The following is a 14088-nucleotide window of genomic DNA, read 5'->3' as shown; positions in this document are numbered from 1 at the left end:
CTTGCCATTATCCTTCTGAGACCGGTACAGTCAACGTTAGTTACGTTAACTAGTAAGATCAGCTAAGTTCTCTATTTAAACCAGGCTTATTTGGTGAGGTAAAATCGGTCATTTTCCAAGGAGATGAACTGCCTATGTTTTCATTCTCATTTTATCATGAATAAATTGTGCCTTTCTGAAATTAATTCGCCATTTAGCCTGTGTAGTTTGTTATTAGGCTAATGCTAATGCATAAGAAGGTCTAACGTTATGCTCTGAAAAAACATTACTATAAGTGAAACCTATAAGGTCAACGTAAAAAAAAAACTAGCAAATAATAAGCCCTATTATTAGAATTTTCCTGGTATTGATTCTGCATTCCACAATTTCATATTTATGGACATTTTTAGAAGCTTCATCTGGTAAGCCAGATACTGTTTTGTTAAACATAGATTAGATTTTATTCACAGACACATTTTGAGGAAAAGGAAAGATGGAGACATCAGACACTTTTTTGGTGGTAAAAGAAGAGTAAGTAGGAAATATTAGTGTTGAGCTACAGAACATCACACCAAAAGTATAGGTGCAGTTTTGCAAACTGTTAATGTGTATGAAGGAAAATGGTGGTCAGCAGAAGGCAGGAGAGGCACAGGAGCAGGCAGCAGGGAGATGGCAGGATGAGGACAGTGTGCAGGACAGTGAGCAGGCAGCAGGAAGATGGCAGGATGAGGACAGTGTGCAGGACAGTGAGCAGGCAGCAGGAAGATGGCAGGATGAGGACAGTGTGCAGGACAGTGAGCAGGCAGCAGGAAGATGGCAGGATGAGGACAGTGTGCAGGACAGTGAGCAGGCAGCAGGAAGATGGCAGGATGAGGACAGTGTGCAGGACAGTGAGCAGGCAGCAGGGAGATGGCAGGATGAGGACAGTGTGCAGGACAGTGTGCAGGCAGCAGGAAGATGGCAGGATGAGGACAGTGTGCAGGACAGTGAGCAGGCAGCAGGAAGATGGCAGGATGAGGACAGTGTGCAGGACAGTGAGCAGGCAGCAGGAAGATGGCAGGATGAGGACAGTGTGCAGGACAGTGAGCAGGCAGCAGGAAGATGGCAGGATGAGGACAGTGAGCAGGCAGCAGGAAGATGGCAGGATGAGGACAGTGTGCAGGACAGTGAGCAGGCAGCAGGAAGATGGCAGGATGAGGACAGTGTGCAGGACAGTGAGCAGGCAGCAGGAAGATGGCAGGATGAGGACAGTGTACAGGACAGTCAGCAGGCAGCAGGAAGATGGCAGGATGAGGGCAGCGCGCAGGACCAAGAGGTGAGTTAGAAATTAGGCTGTACTTTAAGATCTACTGTATCATCAAGACAGATATTAGCCTAATAGGCAAATATTTATTTCTGAAGGCTGTTGGAGCTGGGGGGACTGTTTTATGGAGGGGTAATTCACACTCTGATTACAATAACTAACAATAAATAAACCACTATCTTACGTGTACTATTACAGCATTTATATAATTTACTTAAACTTTATTTTACCAGGTAAATTAACTGAGAATCAGTTCTCACTGCTTTACATGATATTCAGGAGAAATAGCAGATACCGCCTCGGAACTCCCTGGGATACGAACGTCAGGACCGGAGTGCATTGCTTTAAGCCAGCGCTGTAAGCGGCTGCATGAAGTCGGACGCAGCCATATTATACGTGTAAGAAAGTGTCTGACATGGTGGGGGGTGGATCAGGTACATTTGCCATATATAATAGATAGTAGAAGTCATATTATAGAAGTTTATAGTCATATAATATACTAATTGCAATGGGTTGGCGCCCCATGCTGTGGTGTTCGCTGCTTTGCCCCCGTAGCGTCCGGTATAGGATCCGGACCCCCCCGCGACTCTGAATAGAACAAGTGGTTTCAGAAAATGGATGGATAGTGTAATAGAAACTGTGTAACAAACATAATGGCAAGAATATTTCTGACGGTTTGACGGCTAAGGAATGCACTGAACTACATTACCGTAATATGATCACGTGTAGGATGACCAGATAATCCATGTCAGGGAGGACACTTTGAGCTACTTCGGGTTTTACAAACTACTGTACTTTCAAACGGAAAGGCTCCTGTGCTTGGCTAAATAGTTCAGCTCTTCTTGTGCTTTGACTGGTTTGTTTCCTTGACTGAAAGACGCATCCAGCTGTTTCACATTAGCCTTAGTGACACATGCATGATTATACTGTAGGAGACTGACCAATCAGCACACAGCAAGAACTCAGTGCTCAAGTCAAATCCAGGTCCTTTTCATTGAAATGGTAAGTTACAATTCCTGTCCTAGCCCAGAGTGTCCTCCCTGACATGGATTATCTGGTCACCCAAATCACGTGATCTTTTATGTTGAGATTACCCAGCTCCATGCCAAAAACATGGCTGAACATGAAGCTTACCCGCAATCCAAAAAAACACTGTTGCTCTGAATAAAATGCTTTTAAATTAATATTTAATTTGCTATTATGAAAAATAATAAAACGAATATAATTATCGATTATATATTCAATATTCGTTATTTTAGTATTCATTTTGGCTATCATAGTCTTATACTGTAGCCCACGATGCAGTAGATATAGCACATAGATTATGAGTTTACTCAGAAATGTCGATGTAATTGAACGTCTTAGAAGTGGAATGTCTTATTAATTGTCCCTTGAAACCTTATCGTTTAGCCCAAGGAAGATGTAGAGTCTAGATCTACAGCTGCATCATTATCCATTATCCATGCCAGGATTTTGAAGAGGGTAAATAATCAGGATTTACCATAGCCAGTAACTTCTGTACCTAGTTGTTCCAACTCTCTGAGAAAGATGATCTAGTCTGTAAGGTGAAAAGTACTAAGCCATTTTAATTTGCTGTGCAGGTATGTTGGTGTTGCACCAGCTGGGATTCATGTTGAAACTCATTCCAAGCCATTTTGGAGCTGTTGCTACATAAAAATCTACTTTTCCTAATACTTTTCAGTCGACCTTTTTCCCATGAAGTCCCACCTTGAGCCAAAAATCAACTATTACCATCACAGTGTGTCAGAGAGGCTTTCCCTTCTTCGCTTTCTCCTAGATTTAGCATTGTTTAAAAAGTTCAGCTCTGTCTGACTATAGTAATACTATACTAATTTCAATTGTAGTGTGTTTTGCAGTTGGAGAAGTGTCAGACATTTCTGACTCTGACACTGAGATCGTGATCAAAAAACCCACAGAGTTTGATGTAGCTGATACACTGGTGAGTGCAATTTACAACACTTTGGTTATGTGTAAAGTGTATCAACCAAACAATGTCCACGGAGAATCAAAAACACTTTAATGAATGAAAAATAAAGTTTTAGAGCAGCCAACAGCATTTATCTAGAGATAGCAGAATCTTCTTGTTTCTGAGAGAAAACTAAAATGTGTAAACTTACATAAATAAAAACCGAATAAACAATGATGCAGCATGTCTTTGTTTTGGGCCCCAGTAATATTTAACACTAATATGTTAACAAATTTCATTCCATTTCAACCCATTCATCAAGCTACACATACAAGCTAATAACATTTGTATTACATATATAAATTTTAACAGGTTTTCGCTTTATTTCACTACAGCCATTTGAACCTGAGCATCAAAGCAGTCCTGTACCGAAAGTGCCAGAAACAGTGTAAGCTGACTTTTATATCATTGTGGGTATGTATGTATATTATGTCTGTGTATAAACTTTGTGTAAATGATTTCTGTCCTAACAGGAATTCTCTTGGTGGACCATCACTGGTTAGTGATGAACAACAGGTAATAAGCCATTACATATGGTGTCACGGAGACTTACTAGGGTGAGACGTTCTGGGATATGGCAGAAACACTCCTGAGTGTCAGTTAGAACACTGAATTGAAGAGACAGACTTCAGGAAGGCAATTTTGATGGCTTTTATATCCTCATAAAGGCACTTAGGGACTGATGTACAGATAGTTCTGAAATACCAGAAAATGTGCTCCTAATTATTCAATAATCTACATAAGTATGTAGTGTGACAAATAAATCCAAAAATGGTAAATGAATACAGCAATATCAATGTCTCATACAACATAGGTAAACTCACCATAAATTAAAGATTTGCGAGATTAGCTGTTTCCCATAGCTCTTATGCTACTTCGGTGCCATCTAATGCCCAAATGAGGAAACTGAATTAGCGAAGCAAAGCACAATGGGCTAACAGCCAGTAATTACTGAACAGAACAGCAATAAATTTATAGCCTTTAGACAGTCAACACTGGCTCTAAGACTAAACTAAACGTAATAGTATTTAAACTAATTTATGGCGCTGAAACCCCAGTACAGGTCAGTATTACCAGCTTTGCCGCATTTCAGTTTCCATTTACATCGAACAGCATCATTAATACTCACTTTTCATTTACTATCCCTGCAAGGATTAACGGTGAAGATCTGACTCATCACACTGAAACGGTGGGAAAAAATGGCTGCTCCTATAACTCGCCAATTGCTGAAACTAAACACATAACCATCCGGGGAGCAGTTCTTTAAAAAAACCCGGTATAATTAAAGTCCTCCTGCAGGCAGCCTTTTACACATATGGGTTTGTTAGATTTTATACTGTCATAGATTACTGCCAGATACAGTTACATGTACTGAGACAGCAACACACTTTGTGTTCTTTTTATTCTCTTGTGGCTTTAGATGTGACAGTAAACAATATCTACTGTAACTTTACATACACAACGATAATGCGACCAAGGCACTAATGCCAGTATATCCATGTTAGTGCCATGGTTTGAATTTGTTATGCTCAAAGTCAAAATAAGCATAATTGCAGTAAAGCATCCAAACTATCTAACTATAATCTTGCATTATTTTGGCCAGTGACAGCATGTCAACACCTTGTTTTGTAGCGATTCCTGTGTGTAGTATCCTTTAAGTGACCAGATCTCAACCCAGTTGAACACATAACTGAGATCACCTGTCTGTAGCTGAGTATATCATATTCTTATTCCTTCATGTCCACAAATTTAATCCTGACATATACTCACTACCTGCATATTGTTGAAACAGGTAAACATAAAACAATTGTATTTAATTTGCAGTTTCATTCACCTCAGTTAACGCAGAAATGTGACAGATGAAGCCTATCAGTAAACTTAATTTCCTTCTATCTAGCATCCACAGCTAATCATCATGCTTTCCCTTCATGAAATCTGACTGAATAATAGTGCGTTGATTGTTGAAAAGCTAACTCTTAATTAGATTTTAGTTTTTTTAATATTAAGGTTGTACCTTTGGACACAGAGGTTATTGGTCCAAGTACCTCAGGATGTCAACCAGGCAAGACCAGTTGTTACAGGTTCATGGTCACACACAAATATATAGATATCTGTGTGCACCTATTGTGGTTGATGACAATGATGATGACAACCTGATTCATAAAGTAACAAATGATGTGTCTCTGGAAGAACCTACATGAGTCATATAAGTGTTACGTCCGCAGTGCAGACGAGCGGGCAGACAGAGCAGTCGAGCCGTAATTACGGGCAGACGGGGTTTATTCAAGGCAGACGAGGAAACACGGCACAAAACATCAATGACTGATCTGGGGAAACAGACTTGAACGCGGACTAAATACAGAAAACAAGCAGAAAATAACAGGCAACTGTCATGATCGGCGAGTGACGAGCAGGTGAGAGAGGCGAGAGCAGTCAGGTTGAACTGAAGAATGGGGTTTATTAAAGACAATCGACAGGACAGGTACACTCACACAGTATCGACAATGACAGGGTAAGGCGCCGTCCGACGCCCAGGCGGAGCAGGGGGGCCCGGAGGCGGCCGACACTTAGCCGAGGACCCGACCGAGAACCGGCACCGAGGCAGCCCCGGAGCCCCAGCCAAGGCGCACGAGGGCGAGCCAGGGGGCAGGGCGGGCAGGACCCCGGCCCGACGCCTATGTCCCCTCCCCTTCTTGGACACAGATAGGTGGGGTTTCCCATGCCATGGCGAGGGACCCAGAGTCATTAGAGAGGTCCCTGAGGGGTCCCACTCGAGTTCATCCTCCTCTCCGGAGGAAGGAGTGTCAGTCGCATAGTCCGGGACCTCCTCGGGGACCATAACCGGTGCTGGGGAGACTGGAGTAGGGACAGGGTCAGGTAGAGACGGAGCCAGGGTAGCAGACGTGGCTGGAGCTGCGGGCGGAGCAGCCGAAGCCGCGGGCAGGACAGAAGAGCCGGGCTGGACGTGCAGAGAGGCGGCCTCAAGCAGGGCCGCGGGCAGAGCGGCCTCAGGCAGGGCCGCGGGCGTGCGGCCAGCAGGGGGCGCCTCTGCGGGTGCCTTGGGCATGTGGCCAGCAGGGGGCGCCTCGGCGGGCGCCGCCATCACGCGGCCAGCAGGGTGCTCCTCGGCTGAACCAGGAGGGGCTCCTCTTGAACCTCCGCTGGAAGAGGCGCTGCGGCGAGGTAGCACGCCCCCAGGAAGAGCGTCGGGGCGGCTTCCTCCCCTTTTCCCCGGCGTCTCTTCTTTTTACGCCGCCCGGAACCTGTAGGAGGAGGCGGGGTTGCCTCTGTTGGACCTTGGATAGGACAGAAAAGACAGATATCATTAATTTCTAGCATTGAAAATGAGTGGATCATCAGGACAAAGGGAAAGTGTGAAAAGTAGGAAAAGGACTTAGCTTTTATCTTTTTTTCTTTTGCTGCCTTGCATTGGTCCTCTACATGCATCTGTTGCAGCCTGGATTGGAATGAAACAAAAAAGTCAGTATTACAGCAAGTAAACCATCACTAACAATATCAAAAATTATTTATCAGGACAACGAGAAAATGGTTGAAGGACTTAGCTTTGTGCTTTTCTTTCTCTTCTGCTGCTTTGATGTGGTCCTCTGTTGGACCTTGGATAGGACAGAAAAGACAGATATCATTAATGTCTAGCATTGAAAATTAGTGGATCATCAGGACAAAGGGAAAGTGTGAAAAGTAGGAAAAGGACTTAGCTTTTTTTCTTTTGCTGCCTTGCATTGGTCCTCTACATGCATCTGTAGTATTACAGCAAGTAAACCATCACTAACATATTAATATCAAAAATTATTTATCAGGACAACGAGAAAATGGTTGAAGGACTTAGCTGTTTGCTTTTCCTTTTCTTCTGCTGCTTTGATGTGGTCCTCTGTTGGAACTTGACACTAAACTATCCCCCTGTTGTAGCCTTATCCTTAAGTCCACAGAGGACGCTCAACCCAAAATAGAGCTGGACAAGTGAAAACTGGAGCTTCCCTGCTTTTTTTTACTGCCTAACTCTCTACATTCTAACCTAGTCTTCAGTGCACCCACATGCAGCTCAACCGCAAAATGCGGTCTACCCGCGTCCGATACACCAAACACAAAAAACTAAAAAAACAAACTAAAATAAAAACAGAACTATATGCTACAACTACCTACAGCAGGGACTGACAAAGCTCCAGTAGTCACTAAACTAAAACTTATGGTGTCACTTCCGCTGCAGCCAAGGATGGCGCTGAATCTGCTCCAAAGTCCGCCGATTCGCAACCTTGCGCCTCAGGCACCGGCGGATCAGACTGCAGCAGCCTGTCGGAAAATAATTTGGCACATAGTTAGTCAGAAAAGAACACTTCCTATCAGGAGAGTCAAGTCACGGGATGAAAAATAAGCTGCTCACCAGGAGAGACCCATGGGGGGAATTCCAGGCAGCCTGAGATGATTGCCCTCTTGTTGGGGAAGGGCAAGTAACCACACACTAATATAAATAGTGTGACCCCCACAGACCAGACTGTGGCGGGGCCAGCTAGGTATTGCCCCTTCAGGAACCACTCTGGGGGAGCGAAGACCTTTGTCCCTGAAACAAAGCAAAATCATTCATAAACTCACAAAATCTTTCATAAACCTAGATATTTTTACTGAAACGAGTTAGGTTAGGACTCAAGAACACAAATCCAACTCCCCTGCAGGGAGTTTTATCACAAGTCCAGATTACTTAATCACTGCAGTGTTTCCCCTAGGTTTACAGCTTGGGGGGTGGGTGGGGCAGACGGACACCGACAGGATTCATGGTGTTCATGCGTTTCTTTTAATGACAGCAGTCGATATAACAACTGAACTAAACATCAGAACATTTCTTTTTATGACAATTATCCACAAAGTGTGCAGCTTTTGTCAATGCAGTATATCCTTCTGGGCTTCTAGAAGAACATTTCTAGAGCCTCTTGATATGGGAAGTCAGAAACGTCTGGCCCATTTATTGATTTATTGTCTGCTTTTCAGGTGGCTGATGCAACATATTTTCCAAGGCGCGCTCTCTGTCCGCTGGTCGGAGTGTGCTCACCTGTGTGTGTGCGCACGTTACTGTGCCGTGCATTGGGGCGGAACTCCGCCATGCGTGATACAGAGAGCAGAGGAGAATTATAAACGTGCGACCGTGTAGAGACAAAAATGACAAGCTGTTGTGTATATACGATAAATAACATAAGGCTATTTAGTTTAATAAAAGGACAATGTATAGACCTGTTCTATAGGAAAGGTAACCTTAAATGACTTCTGTTGTGATCTGGCGCTACATAGAAAATTAAATTAGATTAAATTAAATGCCCCCTAATATAATGGTAGGGGAAACACTGCACTGGATTACCCGCTACTTGCTGTTGAACCAGGGGTTAGTTTGACAGGATTTTAATTAGCCTCTCTCACTGACCTGAATATTTTGTGTAGTGGGAATCTGTCCAGATATCACCACAGCCGAAGTCAATGAGTTTCACCTCCAGAGTGTCTGTGTTGATCAAGAGGTTCTCAGATTTCAGGTCTCGATGGAAGACACCTGATTCCTGGCAGTGACGCAAGGCCTGGAGCACCTGCACCAGCACCTGCCTGGCAACACCCTCTGACAGGATCCCTCCTTCACTTTGGCAGAAGTCAAAGAGATCCTGGCATGGGTCCGGCCTTTCCAGGACCATAATATAGTCCTGTGGTCCATCAAACCAGTCGATGAGCTGGAGCACGTTAGCACAGGATGACTTCTGGCTAACAAGCTTCATCAGTGCCACCTCCAATGGGATGGGCCCATCAATTCCAGGCTATGAATGGGAGAGCAGGATATACATATTATATTTAGGCAGAAATTCCTCCAAATAAACCCAGCTCCATGACTGAAAACACTTACCAGTTCTAGCTCCTTATAATTCTTCCTGGCATATTTGATGGCCACCTAGAGGGAAAAAAAATCACAAATTTAGTGTAGTGCATATTGAGAAGGCATCGCCTCTTATAGGTGCCTGTAACCGGTGTAATAAAAGGGATCTCTGGAGAGATATTACTTTGCATGTCACGGCTACACCGTTTGGTGACTTACTGGGAAGCCATCGGCCTTGCGAATGCCGGCGAAAACTGCTCCAAAACCACCCTTTCCGAGCAGTTCCCCCTCGAGGTACAGGTCCTCCAAATGTTCTACAACATTAAGCAGGTACACTTCAGAAAAAGAGTCCATACAGCATTTTCTACAGGATAACACAGTTGCAGACACTTCACTATTAACTTTAAATAGCATGAATTAATATTTCTTTACCACATGCCTATCACGAACATGGCCTTTTAATTCAGTATTATCATTAGTTTGCCTATTAGATGCTGCAGTCAGAGTAAGCTCGGTTTCAGAATCAAAAGCGCTACAGTATTGAACCAATTTGGGTATAAGTTTGCTTTTCAAACGTTCAGCGACATTTTTTTTATCAATCAAAGAATCAATTGTTGCATTAATTTGTTTAATCTATAAGTCCAGGACAGTGTTCACATCTGTTCTTGCAGTAAGCCTTATTAAAGAGAATCACATGGCTTTCTTATGTGTAATTTTCATTCCCTATGAAAAGGCAATCATCTTTTGCTACAAACCTTTGCGGGGATCGCCGGTGCTCTGGACTTCCGAACTCTCCCTCCTTTTTTTCGCTGGAGATTGATCATCAGAATCGGAGCGGGAGCGTTTCCTGTCCATTATTGCTCTAGACCAAAAAGTAATCGATCGTAAGAGCAAAGAGATCCTTCTCAATACCGAGCAAGATGCAAAAGATGCTGTCCAGTTACGGATGGATGGATGAGCATCATTCAAATATTGTTGATTTTAGAACAACGGACGGCATCATGCACGGGGTTACATGGGCTGCAGCCCAGAGGCCCCCTCACTCCCCCCGTCGTAAAATTGAAAAATAAATAAGATATTTGAATATATTATTTAGCAGTAATATAATTAGTTGTCAATTTGAATATTCTCCCCGTCTGTTTCTTCCGGGTTCTCCGGTTTCCCTGTAGTCTAAACACATGCACGACTATTGAATATGGATGAATTGATAATTGTTAGTTATCTGTCCTCTAATAAGCGGTGGTTCATTCCTTCTAAAGCTCAAAGTATCTCCAACTAGTACATCGATCAGAAATCACGGAGTGACATGGAATCCGCCATTGCGGTTCTGATCGGCTATGATTAAAACCCAGAAACAACTTAACCGATCACATACGAAATGCAGTCAAAGGTTTCTGGCCCAGTCATAAACAGCGTACGTGGCTAATTTGTGGGAATATTTAACAAAAATGATTGAAAAAAGATCACCGAAAGGCAATCTTGTTCCGCTGAACGGAAATACGCTGGACATCGCTTGTAATGATCACGTTTCTCTGGGTAAAATTGATCATTATATGCGAATGATGGTTATTACGGTTTTCTTCTGTTTATTTATGTCTTAGACAGATTACCATCTGATTCACATTTGTATATTTATTACATTCAAATAAGGACAGCGTTGATCGCTATATATTTACTTCATTTTATTGATGATTTAAAACCACAGTAGTTGTTTCAAACGCTTTTCAAATTACAGTACCGCACCAATAAAATTACTGAAGTGTGTATAATTCAAATACGATATAACACAATACAGTACTGTACATAATATTCAATTCAATTTTATGTATACAGCGCATCTTCACAACGTTACAGCAAAGCATGAAGTTCCCACGGCAGCCCGTCTTTCTCATTTAACCAGCACATTTCATTAAAACATCCTCAGCTTAGCGTAGCATTTGCTCTACGGTGTTGAGCAGTAGGATATCACACTTCTGCTCCAGCTGGTTCTTCACTGGTTGACATGCCTCATCCTCCTGTCGGTGCCGGGCAGTTTGCCTTTACATTAAAGCACATCGCTGCAGGGTGGAGAGGCAGTCAGTCATAAGACACTCAGCAGCCTGGAGCTCGTCCTGCTGCTCCGCCATCAGCTGCAGGTGTTACGCCGAATAAAGCGTCCCTGCCCTAGAAAGCATAGCTGTTTCGGGAAAACAGCGAACGGAAGGCTCTTTTCTGTAGGCCGTGAAAACGATCGTTTTGTATTTATGCAAACTCATAAAACGTATGTATATATGATCTATTTTGTTAAAATACAGATATACAACGTACAAACAAATAAAACAGGTCTTAAAACGGTTTGTTACTTAATACTTATGCGCATGTTAATATTGATTCAACAGTTGAAAACAACAGACATGAAGTTGGAAATATAACGCTTTGTTAATTACATTATGAGTGTGTATCACATGTATAGTAACACTACGGAGCCCCCGTGTCTCCATATCTCTGCATCGGAAAATTAGATCAATAACCAATACACTGTTGTCCAATATTGCAGGTGTTCTGTCATAAAATACTACCTATCGAGACGTGCTATCGAGCCTTTCTGCGCATGTGCAGTTCCACCGTTTTGGGATTAGGGTTAGGTTTTAGTGGTTAGGGTTAAGGTAAGGGTTTTAGGGGTTTTGGGGGGTTAGGGTTAGGGCTATCGATTATCACTACGGTAGCATTTTTCGACAAGGCAGCATACTGTATATCGACAGAACACCGGTGCCAGCCATGAAATGTTCCAGAGCTTATTAGCGGGATAACGTTACATCATGTATTATTCTGTGAGAAACGAAAGATCGATCTGCTGGCCAGATGTAATAAGAATCATAAACATGTCGCAGGTCGTAAGTAAAGTAAAATATAAATAAAGTGGCTGTGTCCCGTATTGACCGATTGGTCCTCCAAATAACTAATAAATTATTAACTAACAAAGCGACTTAATTATTTATCCTCCGTTGTTTTGGCGTGGCGGTGTAATTATGTGTGGAGTTTAAGCTACGAGTTGAAAGGTCCCAGTTCCTGTTGTGCGGTGTGACACATGAAAGGTATGGAAGTAACTCTGTCTCATCACAATTTGAATTTTATATGCCACTGAAATTCTAACATTGAATATCTATGCATTGGAAATATGCATGTTTTTTTTTTACCTCTGAATTACAGTCTTCAAATTTTCTATAATGCAGTTTCACTGCTATTTTTCCATGCCCTCAAATTCACGATAAAACAAATTCAGGGTTTAAAGATACAAATTACATAAAAGTCAAGTTTCAAAAATTCTAGGAGAACATTTCAAAGTTGCTCCAATCGGTCTTTGTCAGCTGATGTCACACTCGCTATAGCCGCAGTGTATTGTGGGTGGAATCGCCATTTTGGGTGTATACAACTGAAGAGCGAGGGTTTGCGTGCGGCATTTTCTTTGGTAAGATGGGACACGCGTGCTGTGTGAAAGGCTGTCATACTAAATCACATGCTAGAAATGGCAGAAAGGTGGACCACAACATGAGCTTTTTTTCGGTTTCCCACTTGGAAAAGAGGATATGGACAGCAGATGCTAATAGAGGAGCTAACGAAGAGGCGTCGGGTCGCCTGGTGAGATGGAAGGAGATCACTTTCAACACGATATCTCCCTTCCTGCGTGTTTGCTCTCGGCATTTTCATAAAGGTAACTAAGATGTTTTTTGTTTAAGTAGTATTATCGAATATGCAGTTTCTTGTCTTCTAATGTTGGTATTTTCACATTGTTTTATATACGCTAGCAAGCTAGCCTCACTACGGAGGGTAGCAGAAATGGGTTAATCTGTTCCTGTTAAACTAGCGTTAAAGAGTGAATGCTTTTAAAAGACAAAAGTAAACAGCAAAACTGTAATGACACGTTTATCAGTGCATGTATGTGTATATTCGCGTGCATGGATTATAAGCCGCAATGCTGGATACGTCTGTCACTGTGTGCTCATTTAGGAACATTTGCAAGTATGGTTTCTAACGTTTCACATGATGTCTGGAAGGATCTGTATAAACTCATTGTATACCGAGCCTGTATTCTGCTTGCTACTTAACTTTATTGGTCATATTTAAAATAAAATATATGTCTATGCAATGACATTTTTGTGATGTTCTTGACTCTTTTCCTTTCTTAAACAGCTAAATTACTAGTGTGTTTTGGTAACGAAAATTGCTTATTACTGATTACATAAAACATAATTTTTTTTGCGGAGGAAAAAAAACACTGAATATGAAATATTAAGTTTGTTAACCAAATGTGTTTACGTGCGCGATACACTCCAAATTGCCAATGGGGGCGTGTCAGACAGTGCAGACATGGTCCGAATTCACATGCAAAACTACGAGGTTAATGAGTTATACATCGGGATACCAAGGCTCAGCAATCGAAACTGTGGTTGTGTCCGACTTGGGCTTAGGTCTGTCTGCCGCTGACGTGGCGTGGAGCACAGCTGCAGGGGTGGAGTATAAACTGCTGCCACCAAGCCAGACAACTTAATTCTACTCCTCGTAGTCTGCGAGACCTGACTGCAATGGCAGCACTGCCAGAAGGGTGTAGATAAATCTTTACAAATATCACCTGCAGGCACAGTACTTCTTTTACAATGACCAACTCCTGATCCAAACTGTTAGCAGTGGAAAAACATAAACTTTTGTGTATAGTCATAATAGTGGCCCTGTGTAAAAAGATAGCTGTCAGGAAAAAGATCAAATACATGTATTTCAAGGAATCAAAGTTTTTATTGTCATGTACTGAGTACAATGCCATTCTTACTTGAATGCCTTCTTCACAGGCTGGACGATTAAACATATAAAGCAGCGCAACATTACCAATCATGGTTCGAATTACGGGGGGTATTGGGGGGTACAGTACCCCAGATCAAGACCCAGACCCCCCCCCCCCAAGAGACAAAAATAGCAGTTTGG

At 42.5% G+C, this 14088-nt stretch overlaps 1 protein-coding gene across 1 annotated transcript; it reads right to left on the bottom strand.

The window, feature by feature from the left end:
* Positions 1-3905: 3905 nt before the first annotated feature.
* LOC140578761 (serine/threonine-protein kinase pim-1-like) lies at positions 3906-10660 on the bottom strand. The gene is made up of 6 exons (XM_072700628.1): positions 9888-10660; positions 9352-9446; positions 9163-9207; positions 8698-9076; positions 7669-7845; positions 3906-7577 (listed from the first exon to the last, which is right to left on the bottom strand). Exons 1-6 carry the CDS (start codon positions 9985-9987, stop codon positions 7480-7482), a joined length of 894 nt encoding a protein of 297 aa, XP_072556729.1. The 5' UTR covers positions 9988-10660; the 3' UTR covers positions 3906-7479.
* Between the last annotated feature and the right edge of the window lie 3428 nt (positions 10661-14088).

This window comes from Paramormyrops kingsleyae, chromosome 16 (assembly GCF_048594095.1).
Source record: "Paramormyrops kingsleyae isolate MSU_618 chromosome 16, PKINGS_0.4, whole genome shotgun sequence".
In the NCBI taxonomy this organism is placed as follows: Eukaryota; Metazoa; Chordata; class Actinopteri; order Osteoglossiformes; family Mormyridae; genus Paramormyrops; species Paramormyrops kingsleyae.
The sequence above is the reverse complement of the archived record's forward strand: the minus strand, read 5'-3'. Positions and strand labels throughout refer to the sequence as shown.

What these genes read in the sequence shown, in the direction of transcription:
- LOC140578761 (XM_072700628.1), bottom strand. Translation starts at nt 9,987, where the DNA reads ATGGACAGGAAACGCTCCCGCTCCGATTCTGATGATCAATCTCCAGCG. An exon ending in CCACTACACAAAATATTCAG is followed by an intron (nt 7,846 to 8,697) that starts GTCAGTGAGAGA and finishes GCTTTGTTTCAG; the next exon opens with GGACAAAGGTCTTCGCTCCC. An exon ending in CCCCCCATGGGTCTCTCCTG is followed by an intron (nt 7,578 to 7,668) that starts GTGAGCAGCTTA and finishes ATTTTCCGACAG; the next exon opens with GCTGCTGCAGTCTGATCCGC.